Raw genomic sequence first — 17,393 nt, forward strand, 5'->3', positions numbered from 1 at the left:
GTTCACTCTAAGTCTTAGGAAGGAGCTGTGATCACACACATCTCCCCCCTTCATCCCCCTCTGCTGACCCCTCTAATCGGCCTTGTATACTCCGTTCCATTTTACCTGCTCTGCCCACAATGGCCCATGACGTCCAGCTTCCAAATCTGCCCTCCCCTCACCCAGGCTGCCCCGACGAGACCCTCTCCTCATCCTCGCCGACTGTCCACAGCCCTGCTCTCTCCCAGCCTTCCCTCTACCTGGATGGGCTCTCCTGGAAGATCTACAAATCTGGGAGTCTGGGATCTCCCTCCTGGTAGGCCAACCCACTCCCAGGGCCTCAGGTTAATAAGCCACAAATCAGCTCGGGGCTTCTGAACCTCATCCCTAGGTCACCCGTAACCACCCCTCTCCAACTGCCAGCCTGGCCTCACCACCTGGGTGTCTAAAAGCCATGTCAAGCTCACTGTGCCCAAAACAGAGAAACATGTACCTCCCCTTCCCAGAAAATAGTTTTTCACCCCATTCCCCACCTCCCTACTCACATCCGCAGGCCGTCCCAGGGCCCTTCTGAGCAAGACGCTCCCCCTCTCAGGTGTCTGTCTGCGCCGTCCAATAAAGGATCACGTGTGGGACTTCCCAACCACTCACCCATGGGAAACAGAGGCAACCACTGAGAGGACGGACTCCCACTGCTCACCCGGGGAGAATCCCAATCAGCTGAGCTGGAGTGGGGCCCGGGTACCCGCAGGTTACGAAAGATCCTCCTGTGTCTCTGAGGGTTCACAGAAACTGAGCCCTTCCTGCCCCCAGTTGCTTGGTTCTGATGGACTGATCCCACGTTCGGACTCACTTGGCTCCTGTGGCTCTCTCAACAGTCACGCGAGGCTGAGGCTCTGATTATCGCCATCTCCGGATGCGGAAACGGAACATCGGAGGACACGACTGGCTCCACAGTTATGTCAGAAGCAGAGCTAGGGCACCTGACTGCACTAGATATTCCCACACCCAAATGCCCCCCACAAACCCCAGCTGCTACCTTAAATCTAGAACCCATGTCCACCGCCACCAGGGAAAAGGCAATCTGGCCCCCCAGAGCCAAGGGCTGCTGCCTGCTTCCCATCTCCCACCCAGCCCACCCCCGAGACCCCTGAAACCTCCCCATCGCCCGCAAGTTGACCCCTCTCAGCAAGTCAGGGGGCCACCTGGAGAAGATCTGGGTCTAAGCCCAAGCTGACCCAGGCTGGATTTTTGGCTCTGGACACCCCAGCTGGGTAGATAAGCCCCTTAAACTCAGAGTCTCAGTGCCCTGAGCTATAGAATGGGGTGATGACACCTGCCCTGAGCATTACGAGGAGGATGAACTAAGGACCTTGGCGGGTGCTGGGCCTGGGCCCCAGAGCTGAGGCCTGGGGCCAGGGTCTGAGGTGAGCATCCCGGGCCAGATCCAGGCCTAGGCCTCTGTGGGGAGAGCCTGGCCGGGCCGAAGCAACCGCCCACCACAGAGCCTGCCTATCTACAGCCAGCCCGGCCCTCACAAAGGAACAATAACAGGAAACCATCCCAGGGGGAAGTGGGCCAGGGCCAGCTGGAAAACCTGAAGGGGCGGCAGCCAGGCCTCCCTAGTCGGCGGGGTGTGGCTCTCCTCCAAAGGCTATCGGCAGAGCTTCACACACTCCACAGCAGCTCAGCCCCAGAAGGACGGTCGGACGGAACGAGGACACCTCTCAGCCCACGAGCACAGTGAGTGACGAAAGCCCGCACCCCACTTCACCCTAAACCAAACTGAGAGAGGGTGCTCGGCTTCCCCGTGTATAGTGCGGTTGTTGTCGGGGTCCCAGGGGAGAGTCATTCCTTGGGGACAGACCAGGTCTCCTCCAGGCTCAGAGCAGGGCCAGGAGAGTGCGCCTCGTGTTGGCGGCACAGGCACAAATGGGCCTTCTCAGGACTGGGGAGAAGGCCGTGCTCTCCCACAGGGAGACTCTCCAACTCCATGTGACTTGAAGGCCCACTGGCTTCCACGGCGCCATGATCGGAGAGGGCGGGAGTCTGTCTGAGTTGCCATCAGAGGCAGAGGATGGGCACCAGGCCTAGCCTCCCCTTGTGAGGCCCTCCCCCATGGGAGAGGGCTTACCAAGGCCTGACATCATCCCTCCTGCCCAAGTTCTGTGCTGGCCTTGGGCTCTGAGGAGCCCCAGAAGGGGAGCCCTGAGCCCAGGGCTCTGTTAGCCACTGCCCCCATTTTTAGAATAGGCATGCTGAGGACCGGCCCTCAGCACCTGAGGCCCTGCCTATGGATCCCTCCCCTCTCCTCCCTGCCTTGGACACCGCGGGGGCCAAGTTAGAGCCATGGGAGCTACAGTCATATGCCCCAAGGTTGGGATCCCACAGCCCTCATATCTCAGGGAAGCCCCCCAAAAGACTTAAAGGCAGGCAGTTTAAGGTGAGATCCCCAGATCTACCCCTCCTTCCCATGTTGCTTTGGGAAAATTATTCAGCACCTCTAAACCTACATGTTCTCGCTGGAACAATGGAGACAGGGACTCATGGCGCCAGCCATTACGGGAACTGGAGGTGGTAAGGTTAAAAGGTTCTAAAGATGGAGCTCATGATTCTACCACTGCCAACGAACCCATAAGTTTAGATGCATCCTTTCTCTGCTCCTAGGGGAGGCCACTCGGACAGGGCAAAGTAAGATCGGGAGTGAGGATCTGAACCAGGACCGGCACCCCAAAGCCCAGACTCTTTCTAGCACCAAGGATTTCTTCCATGTCTCAGGTTTCTCATCTATAAACCAGAGGAAAGCAGCCTTTTCATGAGTCAATTATAGGAGGCCGTGTCCACACCCAGGAATGGCTCACGGAAGGGGGTCATCAGGAAATCACAGCTGAATGTAGCCGTTACCCCAGAGCTGTGAATGTCATCGAGTTTTTGATCCCTGAGGTCAGTCAGTCCCCAGCAGGTGGGGGGTGGGGCTGCGGTGCACATGAGAGGCTGTGGGCTCCGCTCTTCCCCTGGCAAGCTCTCCGGCCGAGCTTGTTCCCCAGCCTGTGGACGATGCTGCTGTGTGAAGGGGACAGATAGGACCCCACAAGAGAAGAAGGGCACTCTGGGGGAGGCAGGAAGCCTGGGCAACTCAGCGGGTTTAGGAAGGCTGCTGTGGCCACAGGGTTTTTTGGAGCAGGAAGTGCCAGGAAGGCTGGCGACAGTGATGGCCATGAATGCCAGGACCAGGGACTGTGGCTCCCCTTCAGGTGGTGGGGAGTAGCAGAGACCTGCCATCTTGGGCCCCAGTCTGGGGGGCAGCAGGTGATCCCCAAGGGGCCCAGGCAGCCCTGCCGATTGCTGCTTACCATGGTAAGGCAGTAGAGGAGGCATCCGCTGGCCTGGCAGGGGTTAAGCTGCCCACCCTGCAGTTTCAACCTGACCAATTGTGCTGCGAAACAAGGGCCGGACGTGGGGGCAGGAAACCAGAGGGGCCACATGTATTTTCTTCCAGAGCTGGCTGACTCACAGCTCTGCTGCTGCCTTGGGGACATAAGGTGAACACGGCAGCCACTCACTCTAGAACAATCTTGGGCTTCTTGCCTATGGAGATCCACCCCAGTTACTTCCAGCACCTCTCCCCACCAGCCCCTTCCCCACCATTCCTGAAGCTACTAAAAGAATTCCCGTTTGACAGAGGGGACCGCGGTTGCTGAAAGAGACCAAGCAGGCAGTCCCAGGTTACACAGTGAGCATGAGACGGGAGCAAACTAGGAGTGAGGCCGCCTCTTTCTGACCCTGTAGCCCCACCACACTCCACAGTGAAGCTCGGAGAGGGGAAAAGTCAGGGAGGGTTGAACCTGACAGTTTAAGCCACAGAAGAAGCCATGAGAATAAGTCAGGAGCCAAATGATGCTGGAAGGAATGTTCTAGGAGCCAGGTCCTGCCCTGGGGAGCTTGGGTTCTGGCTAGAGATTCTAAAAAGTCCATCCTAACCCAAGTCCAAACAGATACTGGGTGGAAAAATCCCAGAAGGCTTCCTAGAGGAGGAATACTGAGAGGTCTTAAGTCTGCTCTCTGACCTTCAGTCTTCTATTCTCTCTAGGGCAGGGGATGGACCAAATGGTCCCTAAACTCATTCAGGGACTTCCAGATTATCTGTCTTGGGTCACAGTAACCCTCAGATCCTGGCAGGCACAGATATTGGGAGGAGGGGAAACATGGAGCCCAGGGCCAGGCAGGCAGTGAATGAGATTTCCTTCTGGAGAGGAACAGAGGGGTATAGGAGGTGGGCCCAGGGAAGAACCAGGAAGTGAGGTCAGGTGTGAGTTGGCCAGCCAGGCCCACTGCCATCAGGCTGGAGTGGGTGGGTAGGAAAGAGTCAAGACAACTGCATACCTACTGAGCACCTACTGTATACCAGGCTTCACACCGATGATCTCATTTAATCCTCCTGACCAAGGAGGCAGCTACTGTTGCCTCCTTTACAGATGAGGGATCTGGGGCTCAGAGAGGCAAGGAATGGGTCTAAGGCTACACAGCTCTTGGGCAGCTCGGCCAGTACAAATAGGCAAGCATGTGAGGCTCATTCTGTTGCTCCCAATGATTGTCTCAGAGCCTCAGTCAAAGTCAGGAAGCCCAAAGATGACTGGAAAAACCTCCCTGCTGGGGGGTGAGGGGTGTTGTCTCCTTGAAACTTGGAGCTGCCCCCATTAGAAGATGGGGGGGAGACTGGATAATCCTAGAGCCCAGAAACCCAGCACAAAATTGTTTGAAATCACAGACGAAGTCTGGTGAATTGCTAGTATCTACTTATAAGATTTTACTGAAGATTCAGGGACTGAGTTCAAGTTCAGTAGGAATACATACTGTAATACTGTAATCAGTGATGTGTGCCATGGATATGGAAAGGGGTGACAGCCTGTGAGCTCTGTCTGGCCAGGTCTACATAAAAGGTTTCTTGCATAGGGAATGTTCATCAGAGGACACAAAGAAACTTGTCCTCAAAGAATCAAAATCCTACTGGTGGTATGTCTAATATGATGGGCCACTAGCGATGCTATTTGGGGAGGAGATTCTTTTGAGCTATACCAAGGGTTGCACCTGCTCTGACCACCCAAGGTCTTGCCTTTAAGTATGCGAATTTGTGTTTTAAATCCTGTCAGTGAGGAGGGAAGCGTGACAAGACCAGAACTGGAGACCAAGGCAGGCTGACAGGGAGCAGTGGGGACACTGACACCTCAACGTCCAGGGCCTTGAGTTCATGTAGCATGATGCTGGGTCAAAGTGGAGACCAGTCCAGAACCCACCAGGTCGGAGACACTCAGGCCAGGAGGCAGAGGCTGTGCTAGGGGCAGGAGTCAAAGAGACCTCATCAAAGAGGCAGCCTGGGGCTTGGAAAGAAGTAGAGCATTCACCCAGGGGACACAGCAAAGAGCATTCCATACAGAGGGAACAGCCTGTGCAAAGGGCCTGCTGGAGAGAGGAAGAGCCACATGTGTTCCAGAAATGTCTAGCTCTCCCCATGGCTGGAAGGGGCACGGAGACAGAGAAGACGAGAGCCAACAGGATGGGCAGGGGCTATGCCATGCTGGGCCCTGAAACCAGGCTCAGGAACTAGGCTTCATCCTGCAAGGTGTGGGGTGGAGGAGCCAGGGAGGAGTGGTCAGCAGGGGAGTAGCACAGTCAGCACGAAGGGGAGTGGAGAGAGGGAAGCTGTCAGCAAAACCCTACAGGAAGGAGATTAGGTCTGGGACCCACAGGAGCTGGTCCCTAGCCTGAACTAAGCACAAACAAGGAGAAAGCCCAAAGGGGTCAGTTCACAGCTGCTCAATCCTGTCCCCCAACACACCCCATCCCGAGGCTCCTAGGGCTTCACCCTTCATCCTCCCAGTACCTAACAGCTGCCAAGGCCCAGCTGCAAATGCTGGGCATCCAGTGGACAATATGGGAATCCGGGGATCACTGGCTCCAATCTCTGTCCCAGACTGAGGCTCAAGGTGGTGGCGTGGGAAGCAGTGAGAAGAGCCATCCAGGGCCACACAGGGAGCAAGGGCTCCAGCACTTGCCCTTCCAATAGGCACAGCCCCCACATGTTCTGGGCCTTTCCTCCCAAAGCCTGGCCCCAAATCCCTGACCCAGGGCGCCTGGGCTAGAGTCCAGAGCCTGTGGGAGGTTGGGCTAGGAATGATCGTCCTGTCCGCCCTCTGATGCTTTGCCTGGGGCTGGGTTCAGCTGCCCAATCTTGTCCCGGCTGGAGGGGGTGTACTGCATGAGAGCAGAGGGGCTACTCTTTGGGGAGGGTGGGTGAGTGGGGACAGGGGTGTGTACTTACAAAGACTCCGTTGATGGTGTTGTGCATCCATGTGTATTCCTGACCCGCAAGCTTCCTCTGCCCCACCCCAAAGGGCCCTCCACCCTGCCTGATAACCCCTTCAGGCCTAGACTCAGCCCCTAAAGCCTCAGGCTTGAGCATTGCTCTGGTCAGGTCAAGGAGCAGGGGGCTGCTGGTACTGGGGACAGGGCTAGCCCAGGGTCACCTGCCAGGCCATCCCACTGAGAGGCTCCCAGCGGGGTCCAGGCTTCCTAGGGTCTTTGTAGCTACAAAAGGAGCAGCTCTAGCTCTTCCTTTCCCCTCCCTTTGTCTCCCTCTGTGTCCCCCGAGTCTTTTTTAAACTCACAGAGCTGAGTAGATTTCACAGCGCCTTCAAGACCAAACCTCAGTGACAGATGGAGGCCACAAATAGAAAGGGACCAAAGGGATGTTTGCCTGATGTCCCACAGTAGGTCAGAGAAAAGTAAGACTCCCACCTGGACTGAGACCCTCAGAACATTCTAGGGTCTTCTGGCCCCCACCTCCAGCTTCTCACTCTCCTCCATCAGCACACCACACAATTTAAAACTGGGTATTTTTTACCAAATGGTTAGTATCCTTCCCCGTGGGGGTACAGACTGCATTGGCTCCCCACATGTAGTTTGGTGCGGGGCCCACAGCAGGTGCTCAATGAATGTTTGTTGAGCGCTAGAGAAGGCTTCCGAAAAGTGGGAACATGGGCCTAAAGTCCAGGCCGAAGAGAGAGAACGCCAAGTGCAGAGGCCCGGAAGCAGTGACCAAGCCTGGTGGGTGTCAACGTCCTGCAGGCTGGGCTGCTGCCAGAAGCCCACCAAGCAACCCCAGACCCACAGAGGAGACAAGTGAGAAGAGCAGACAAGGCACAGGTCCCCACACTTGGCTCAACCTTCGGAGCACCCCTCAGTCCTCAGGCTCAGCCCAGGCATCTGGATGAAGGGCCCCACCCGCTGTGGACAAAAACGTGGAGCCAGAGCTTTCCCCAGCCCCGACTTCCCATCTGGGCATAGGTGAGCCCCGCTGTCCCCCAGATTCTCTGAGGCTCCTCGGCCCCTTCTCCTGGGTTCCATGCCTGCTCACTCTGGACCACACACCCCGTCCTCTCATTCTGGGCCCCCCAGACCTTCCCAGATTGACCAAGGGCACAGAGGGTCCACCCTCCTCCAGGAATGCATTTGGAGCTGCCCCCCAAAAGCCTCTAGCAGGGCTCCAGGGGTGGGGCCGCATCACAAACCCTGCATGACAGGGACCAGGTCAGGCATCTGGCCTCTGTGTGGAGCTGCCAAGCAGGTCCCCTTGCCCCTGAAGGCTGTTGTCAGGCAAGTTCCCAGGGCTCCTAAGCTGAGACTTTCTGAGCAGAGAAGTCACTTCCAAACTCCTCAGATCCTCTGCTCATCGGTCATACCCCAAATCCACCTGGCAGCATTCTGATCCCTCCGAAAACTTGGTGAAGATAAACAGCTTATAGCAAGGTGAAGAGCTAAAGGAAGCCTGACCCCGGCTGCAGCTCAGACCCACCTCCAGAGGTGTGGCCAAGGGCAATTCTGCTTCCAGCTGTGGGCACGGCTGACTTCCTCTCCAACAGCAGTAGGGGGAGAAACAATCATCGACAAAACCCTTCCTCTTGGCCTGCATCTTGGAGGCCAAATTTCTAACACAAAAGGTGAAAGACCCAAATAAATGAGGCTTTTCAGATAGAAAAATCCCTCAGGTCCCTCTGAGTTTGGGTGAGGAAGGAGCCCAGGATTCAGAAAAAGAGCTAGGTAAGGGTTCTAGACCTGCCACTTCTGAGTTGTTTGTCTCCGTGCCTCAGTTTCTCCCTCTGGGAATTGGGGGCAGTAATTCCTATGTCCTGGGAATAATATGAAAACCAAATGAGACAGCATCTCCGAAAGCTAAGCATGGACAGCTGCTTATCATCATTACACGCGAGGGTCCCCAGCGAGAGGGAGGCGGTGCAGTGTGGAGAGCAGTATTTGGGGTGAAAGGCAGCCTCCGTTCACATCCTGGCTCCATCTCTCACCGCCCTATGAGCTGGCATGACGGGGTGTTAAGGAATAAAAGTGGTAACTCGACGACTCGGTGAAGCAGACTCCTGTGACAGAGTATTTGTCCACGTTTGGGTTCACTGTTAGCTAGTGTTTTTTGCAACTACTTCGGAATTCAGGCCTGAAAGCCACCCTGACAGGTAGATGCTAGTGCTCGCATTGTACAGATGGTGAAAGCAAGGCTCCGGGCAGTAGAGCGTCTTGTGCACAGTCATGCAGTGGTGTGACAGTGCAGCTGAGGTGCAGGAAGCCCACTGAGCCCGCAACCACCAGCCTGCGCCGCCTGAGCCTGAAGAGGAAAGATCCATGTGTGACTTGTGGCCGGCCTTGGGGAGGAGGGAAGACACAGATGAGGCTCGATGTTCTCCAGGAAGGAGAGGGAGCTGTGATTCGAGACTGCAGCGGGGCTGGCCATCAACACTGGGACCAGGCCCAAGCTTGTGCTGCAGTGGGGGTGCGCTGGGAGAGGCCAGGATGGGGGACCAGCCCAGGGACCCTTTTCATCTCTCCTCTATCTCGTGCTCCAGCAGGTTCTAGTCACTCCACCTCAGAAGCATACTCCAGGGCCCTCCCCTCCTCACCCCAATCTGGGTGACAGTGACCGCCAACCTCTGGGTCTCCCCCTCCCAGCCTGTCTCCTCACCGCAGCTACGACCTCTGCAAATCAGACCATGGCACTCTCCTACCCTCTTAAGGAAGAGCTCTCTCCCCAGGCTGCCCCCACACAACCTGATGGCACCCATTTCCAATGGCTGAGCCAACAAACTACCCCAAACGTGGGACTTAAAACAACACAAGTTATTTCCTTTTCCTCTTACAGTTCTGGAGGGGCCAGGTCTGACCCGGGTTTCAGTGGGCTAAAAATCGGGGCTGCGTTCCTCTGGAGATCTAGGGGAGAATCTGTTTCCTCGCCTTTTCTGGCTTCAAGAGGCCGCTCACATTCCTTGGCCCGTGGCCACATATCACACCAATTTCTGTCTCCACTGTCACATCTCCTTTTACCTGGTTCTGACCTTCTTGCCTTCATTTTTTAAGGACACTCTAATTATATTATGCACAACATGGTGCACATAATCCAGGCCCACCACCCTCTCTCAAGATCCTTCACTTCATCATATCTGCTCAAAGTCCTTTTGCCATAGAAAGTAACATATTCACAGATTCCAAGGGATTCAGACACGGACCTCTTTGGGGGGCTTTCCCTCAGCCTACCACACTGACCTCATCACCTCTTCCTATGTCTCACCCCTTGTTGCTCATTTCTACCTGACCCAGGGCTTCTTTTGGTTCTTGAAGCACCCCACCCATTTTTCTACCTCAGGGCCTTTGCACATGTTAGTCCTTCTGCCTAGAAAGACTTTCTTTCCCCTGGTACTCCTAAGACTAACACTAAGGTGCTGGTTTAAGTGTCATCTCTCTGAGAGGCCTCCCCTGACCTCAGCTAGCCACCCTCTCTCTGAGTTGCACCCCCCAGTGTAACACTAGCTGGCGTTTTCTTAACTTGCTTATTTTCCTGGTGTTCCCACTACAGCGTGCACTCCCTGAGGTCAATCCCATGTGCTTTGCTTACTGCTGTGCCCCAGTGCCCATTATGGAACCCACGTATAGTAGGTACTCAGTACCCATTTGGCTCAGTGCGTGGGTTCGCACTCCACCTTGTCTAAAGGCCTGAGGATTCTCTCTCCGTTTCTCAGTTTCACTTCTGTTTGTTTTACTTTTTCATATTTGAGTCACCTCTCACTTGGGAGGAAGAAAGAACCAAGACTCGAAGTCCCTTTGTAGGCAGAAAAGGAAATGACCCGCTAGGCCTGAGTCTGGCAATGTTGGGGCAGAGGCATGCCGGCCACGTCCCCTGAGTCAGGACCAGCTTCCTGGCCAGCACTCCCAACATCCCCAAATCTTTCATCACTGCCTTCCTCCCACCTAGAGGGGCTATCCTCTCCATGTCCTACCCTCAAAAGACACCAAGCCTCCTTCAGTTCCACCACCTCATAACTGAGGAACCTGAGACCCAGAACCTCTCCCCAGGCACATGGCACATTCATTCACTGACAAGCTCCAGTGTTCTGTCCCACCCAAGCCTGGGAGCCTGCTTCCTCCTGGGCCAGCAGCAGGGGCCACAGGGTGGGGGCCTCAGATGCTAAGATCAGCAGACCCAGAGGCGAGGCTAGCCCAGCGCAGACATCCCGGGCTCTCACTGAGGACAGCCTGGTGCCAGCGTCTTAGAGAAAATGTTACTAGAGTTTACAAAACTCCTGTAATGTGCAAAATCCAGGCTCTCCCTCGGGCCAAGATGGGGGACAAGCCAGGTGGCAGCCTCCTATCCAGGATCCTGTGGTCCTTGTCTCTCTCCAAGCAGGAACCCTGGTTCCCACTCCCACCCATATGACCTCTGACCCTGAACTTACCCAGGAGCCACAGATGAGTGATGCAGAGACCCAGCATGAGTAGACTAATGGGGTCAGGGTTGAGAGAGCACAATGATAACCAGAGTCAGAGCCTTCACCAACCACAGGGGATTGGGGGAAAACCCCCCTTCCTGGAATTCAGGATGAAACCAGGCTGTGATTTCTGGGTGACCCAAGATTCTGGTCCAGGCTGATTTCCTGTCCCAAGAGGTGCCATTTAGGGTCTGCAAGCACACTGGGTCCTATTCTTAAGGCCCGTTTTCATGCTCTTCTATCTCTATCTTGAAATTCTTAATACTTTTTGAACAAAGGGCCCCACACTTCCATTTTACACTGGGCCCCACAAACTATGAGCCCAGCTTCTCAATCCCCCACCTTCCCCCACTCCTGTCCTTGTAATAGTTACTAAACTGATCACCAACTGTGAGCTCTGGGCCTGGTGAGGGCCTGACCCTCCAGGTTAAGACACTGGGGTTTCCTAAGGACTTTCTGAATACAGCATCAAAGCAAGAGTGCCACAGGGGCTCTCCTGCTGGCGGGGGTGGGGAGGGCATGTTTGCTCAGAGGCGTCTTGAAGTCCCACCCCACAGCAGCTGTGAGGACAAGAGAGGGCAGTGGGAGAAAACACGACCTTTGGGGCCAGGCAGACCTGGTTCGAGTCTCACTCTGCAGCTCACAGTCTGGGATCTCAGGAATGTTAACTAAACCCCTCTGCTCCTCAGCTTGTTGGTCACGTGAGGGTTATAATTAATCCACTTCGAGAGTAACCAGGAAAATTAAATGAGATGACACACGTAAAGCGCAGCTGCACAGTGTCGGGCTTGTAATAAGTACTTGATAAGTGATAGCTGTTGAGGTCAGACACGGAGGCTCCATCCCCAGCCCCACCACTTGCTCCGGGGGGGATCTTAACGTCTTGTGTGTAAAAGGAGGGTTATGGGGTGTCACAGCACAGGGCTTTGGAAGCTCCCATCAGCAACCACATCACCCCCTCCTCCAGAAAAACCTTCCATCCAGCCCTTCCGGGGGGTCCCTTGGTCACCGGCACTCGCCTCCAGACCAGCGCAAATGAACTTCAGGAGAAGGGTTTCTGTGTCTGCCTCCCTCCCCCAGACCTGGAGCGAGTGGGGGCGGGGCAGGAACAGTGACTGGTTGTGCCGGTAGGAGCAGAGAGGAAAGGACCGCAGAGTGAACATAAGGGAAGTTCCCTCAACAGCAGGCAGCTGCTCACACGCCGGAGTATGACCGCCACGCCTTGGCGGTGTCCCCCCTCTTTCCCCAGATCGGTGCCTCTCAGAAGATGCAGATGCTCATGCTGCTGCTCACCTCGGTGGGCACCTGCCTGGACCCGCTGGTGGTGGTGGCAACAGACCCCAGCCCTGTCCGACCGGACCCCCCCGGCGTGCTGCGCACCCACCAGCGCCAGAAGAGAGACTGGATTTGGAACCAGATGCACATTGATGAAGAGAAAAACACCTCACTGCCCCATTATGTGGGCAAGGTAAGCCTCGGGCCCCAGAGCAGGTGCGGCATCAGCAGCAGGTGGCCCGCAATGATGGTGGCAGCGGGACAGCTGGTAACACACTGTCCTGGCAGCCAGGGGGTGGCCGGTGGCTGTGAAGGTAATGGTGGTAGAGCAGACAGAGCTGGTGGAAGGGGTCACGACACTGAAGGGAAAGGTGGTGGTGGTGACAGGGAAGGGAAGGTGGTGCCCCAGCAGCTGGGGGTGGGGCCAGCCAGGGAAGCTCCACGCACAGCCTGCCCAGACCAGCAGGCTGACTGTGCCCACGGGCTCCTCGGGCTCCCTAGAATGGCTGGGAAATGTCAATGCCTCAGGATGGCCTCTCAGAGAGAAAGATGCTTGACCAGGGTCACATGATAAGACTCAGACAGAGCCCAAGGAGAACAAACCCCAGGAAAGCGCAGGGTTCCTGACTTCCAACACAAACGTGAACTCTGCGTCACAGAGGAAAATGTCATCAACCCACCTACATCTTTCCCAATGGGATAACTGTGCCATGAATCAGCCACTGATGAGGATGGCCAGCCCCGAGGAAAATCTGCGGTGCGAGGGAGAGCCCGCAGAAAGCGGAAGCCACCTGGCTCATGCGTAGCCCTGACATGGAAACCTTCAGAAGGCTCTCCTCTCCCAAGGGTCTTCAAGCAGCAGGAAGAGCGTCAGGCCTGCCATCATCCGCCAAGAGTGTTCACTTGGCACCTGGCATTGGGCCAGGGGACAGAGAAGCCACAAGCAGTCCCCACCCTGGGAAGGAACAGGGTGCCTGGGAGAGGCAAGGACAAGTTTCCAAGGATCGCCTCCTGGCTCCCAAAGACGTAATCTGAGGGAAGGAAATCCCTGTTTATCAAGGCCACAGTCCGGAGCCTTTGTTTACAGACTGGTTGGACAATGGGAGTGAGCCCTGAGCAGCTTTCTGAATCCATAAATATAGGTCAGCATGGCTTTCAGCATTAAGACGTTATATCCAAATATACTGATAATTAAAAAAGAGAGAGAGAGAGAGAGAGACTGCTCCCAGAAACCCATACTCCCAGTCTGACTATGAGGAAAATATCAGATAAATTCCAGTAGAGAAGCATCCTACAAAATACCTGACTAGTACCCATCAGAACTGTCAAGGTCATCAAAAACACTGAAAGTCTGAGAAACTGTCATAGCCAAGAGGAACCCAAAGAAACATGATGACTAGATGTAATGGGGTGTCCTGGATAGATTCCTAGAGCAGGAAAAGGACATGAAGCAAAAACTGAGGGCTTCTGTATGAATGATGGACCCCAGTCACTACAAATGTATTGGTCCTGGTCCACTAGTGAGAACAAAGGCACCATACTAACATAACATCACCATAAAACATTGATAATCGTGGAAACTGGGAGCAGGATGCATGAGAACTCTCTGTCTTATCTTCTCGGTTTTCTAATAAAGCTAAAACTGTTCTAAAAAATAAAGTGTTGGAGGGAAGGAGCTTATACTCCAATGGAATCTTGTGCAGAATTCCAATAAAATAGGTCAAAGCTCAATCTCTCCCCACCACTAACCCTGCCCATGTGGGTCCTAATGCACCAACCTCCCCACCCCGAACCAAGTTTGGAACTACCTACTAACCCTAAGCAACTCGCACAGAGTTCCAGACTGACCCTTCTCCTTGAACCCCCACTATTCCCCCGAGCCACAGGCTGCAGAGCTGGGGTGTTTGCTTCTTGCCTCCTGACCCACTGTTCATCATACATCCTGGCCCCTGGGTCTTGGGACCCTCTCATGAACCTGCCGGGCCCCAGTACACCGGGTACCCAGTACCCGGCTCTGCTCCACCCAAGACGGAGGCCCTCACACCCTGTCTCCACTTCCTCACCTTGCAGACTCTTCTCCAAGCTGTCCTCTGGCTTTCCACCCCACCCTCCGCCCTGATGCTGCTCTCAACCAGGGCGCCGGGGTTGCACTGCTGCTCAATCCGAGGGATGCCTTCTAGCCTCACGGGATCTGACCACACCCTTCTTGACACTCCCTCTTCTGTCTTGACACCCACTCTTTCTTGGTTCTCCTCATCAGACACCTTTACTCAAGGCTCTTGCTCCCTGGACCCATATGGCCCTGTCTCGGAGTCTCAACCCTGGGAGCAGGAACGGGGTCTGGATTACCCCTGTGTTTCCAGCGTTCTGCCTAGCAACTTTTAGGCAACTGATTTATACATTTTTAATGGAATTGAACTGCATTTTCTTAAATATTCTAACCATCTATGAGAGTACCACTTTACATGCATGAAATATGATTCTCTTGTGTTCCTTAAAGTCTCTGTTTCTAAGATTCTATAAATGAAATGTTTAGCACTTCTACCCTAATATCTTTCAACATATGGATATACCATGAATAATAACATGTATTTATTGAGAGCCTGTGCAAATGGCTTTACGTACATTAGCTTCCAAATCTTTTTCTAAATCGTTTTCTTGGGGCGTCTGGAGGGCTCCAGTCAGTTAAACGTCTGCCTTTAGCTCAGGTCATGACCTCAGGGTCCTGGGATCAAACCCCATGCTGAGCTCCATGTTCAGTAGGAAGTCTGCTTCCTGCTCTGACCCTCCCCTATCTTGTGCGCTCTCTCTCTCTCTTTTTGTTTTTTTTTTAAGATTTTTATTTATTTATTTGACAGAGAGAGATCACAAGCAGGCTGAGAGGCAGGCAGAGAGAGAGAGGGAAGCAGGCTCCCCGCTGAGCAGAGAGCCAGACATGGGGCTCGATCCCAGGACCCTGAGATCATGACCTGAGCCAAAAGCAGAGGCTTCAACCCACTGAGCCACCAAGACGGCATTCCTGTCTCTCACTCTCAAATAAATAAAATCTTCAAAAAAAATTATTTTAAAAAATAATTTTTAGGGGACGCCTGGGTGGCTCAGTTGGTTAAGCGGCTGCCTTCGGCTCAGGTCATGATCCTGGCGTCCTGGGATCGAGTCCCGCATCAGGCTCCTTGCTCAGCAGGGAGCCTGATTCTCCCTCTGCCTCTGCCTGCCATTCTTTCTGCCTGTGCTCGCTCTCTCTACCTCTCTCTCTCTGACAAACAAATAAAATCTTAAAAAAAAAAATTTAAAAATAAATAAATAAATAATAAATTTTAGTCTCTAGGGCACTAATACTATGTGTTACAAAGGAAAAATGTTCTTATTACAATGGGGATCCTAAGTTAAAGCTCATTAGTTTTCTTCTATAGGGCTATGCATTGTAAATCTCCAAGAAGAGAATACTTTATGTACCGTACCAAGACTAAATTGACTGGAATCAGTAGTTTGCTGATAAATGTCTGACAACTGGTTCTCCAGGAAAAAAAACTCCTGATTCACCACATTTGCTCATTTCCATGTGTAAATACTTTTACTATGTCTGTTACAAGGTCCTAACTTAATGGCACCAAAGACAGAGTTGTGAAAAGATACATATTAACACCGCACTGTGTAGTATTTCCATCATTCAAAACAGATATAACCTCAAGACCATAGTAAAATGTAGTACAATCATGAGAAAGCAATGAATTTTGAGTAGGCTATCTTTGCTTTTAATAGGATTCATTTAACTGATAAGTTTATATAACTGAACTTTTAAGAACGGCTGTGTTGAACACTAGCTCACAAACTTTCCGAAAGATGTAAGTTGGCTAGCCGGTGCCAGCCATCTCCCAGCTCACTGGAACGGAATTTTCGTGTGGAACAGCAAAAGACATCAGTGCTTCCTGGAATTCACTTCTGAAAGCACCGTTCTGCTCAACAGAGGAGCTCAACATATAGACGCAATATTATCTCCACTTTACAATGAGGTTACCATGACTCAGAGAGCTTAAGTGACTAGTAAGGGGCAGCATATCCCTTGCCTCCCATTGGCAACATCCTTTCCCTCGAAAATCTTTTTGTAAGCGCCTACGACGTTCCGAGTGCTGTTCTGGGCGTAGGAGGGCAGCAGGCTGGACAAGCCCCGTGGGTGTAGTGTTTGCAGGGACCTGGCTGAGAACATGCACTAAAGACCAGTTGGAGACACTTGTGAAAGCTGCAGGTGCTACACTTAGGCTCCCTGGACAGCACCACACACGTGTACACTCACAGGCACAACCGTGCAGGTGCGCATGTACACACCGACGTACCTACGTGCATCGACTCGTGCACATAGCCACCCCGCCCATCCTCCGCTCATGGCAACTCTTTTTTCCTAGATCAAATCGAGTGTGAACCGCAAGAACGCCAAGTATGTGCTCAAAGGAGAGTCTGTGGGCAAGGTCTTCCGGGTCAGGGAGGACACAGGGGACGTGTATGCCTTCGAGAGGCTGGACAGGGAGAAGATCCCTGAGTACCACCTCACTGCCCTAGTGGTAGACAAGAATACCAACCAGAACCTCGAGTCTCCTTCCAGCTTCACCATCAAAGTTCACGACGTGAATGACAACTGGCCTGTATTCACGCACCGGCTGTTCAACGCATCTGTGCCGGAGATGTCCGCTGTGGGTATGTGCCCTGTTTTTACAGTCCCCTCCTCTCCCGCTCATCCGCGGCCTGAAGGCACTTCTCCCATCCGCAACTTCACTGCCTGGGGTCAGGGTTTAGTGAGTTCAGTGAAACTGCTATTTTACGTGGCTTGAAAGAAACACTGGCCTGGCCCCTAGTCATGGACTGAGCCCTGATCCTGATCATGGACTGAGTCCTAACCCTGATCATGACTGAGCCTTGACCATCAGAGACACATGTTTCACTACTCTTCGGAGCAAAGCCCACCCCCTGCTCTGGCTCAGGACTAGCACTGTAAAAGCATAGCCTTCACCCAGGAAGAATACCAACTTGGCCACCACAGTAAGAAGTCACCTCTAGGAGCCACGCAGGAGTGGAGGGGGGAGGACCACAGCCCTCACCCCAAGTGCAACACCAGCCTGTACCCCAGGCCTCTCCAAGTTACTACTTCCTCAATTCTACCCTCAGCCTCTAGTAGGTACCAGAAAAAGGCTCCCTTCCCCACTGCTTGGTCCAAGGTTCCCAGCCAAGAACCTGGGAGATCTTAACAGATCTTCTGGTAAAGTACGGAGATCTTGGAGTTCAAGAGAAACAAGAGATGTGGCACTCACCCGAGGGACACCG

General features: G+C 53.7%; 1 protein-coding gene across 1 annotated transcript in view; it reads left to right on the top strand.

Annotated features, from left to right (window-relative positions):
- The first annotated feature begins 1,570 nt into the window (after window positions 1–1,570).
- Window positions 1,571–17,393, top strand: part of CDH5 (cadherin 5) — a 31,560-nt gene continuing 15,737 nt past the window's right edge. The window contains exons 1-3 of the mRNA XM_004744301.2: window positions 1,571–1,722; window positions 12,052–12,270; window positions 16,481–16,769. Coding sequence (XP_004744358.1) covers window positions 12,070–12,270; window positions 16,481–16,769 — 490 coding nt within the window. The 5' untranslated portion in view covers window positions 1,571–1,722; window positions 12,052–12,069. The remainder of the gene's footprint in view (window positions 1,723–12,051; window positions 12,271–16,480; window positions 16,770–17,393) is intronic.

Source organism: Mustela putorius, unplaced genomic scaffold (assembly GCF_011764305.1).
Source record: "Mustela putorius furo isolate JIRA1106 unplaced genomic scaffold, ASM1176430v1.1 tig00000174_pilon_pilon_pilon, whole genome shotgun sequence".
Lineage (NCBI taxonomy): Eukaryota > Metazoa > Chordata > Mammalia > Carnivora > Mustelidae > Mustela > Mustela putorius.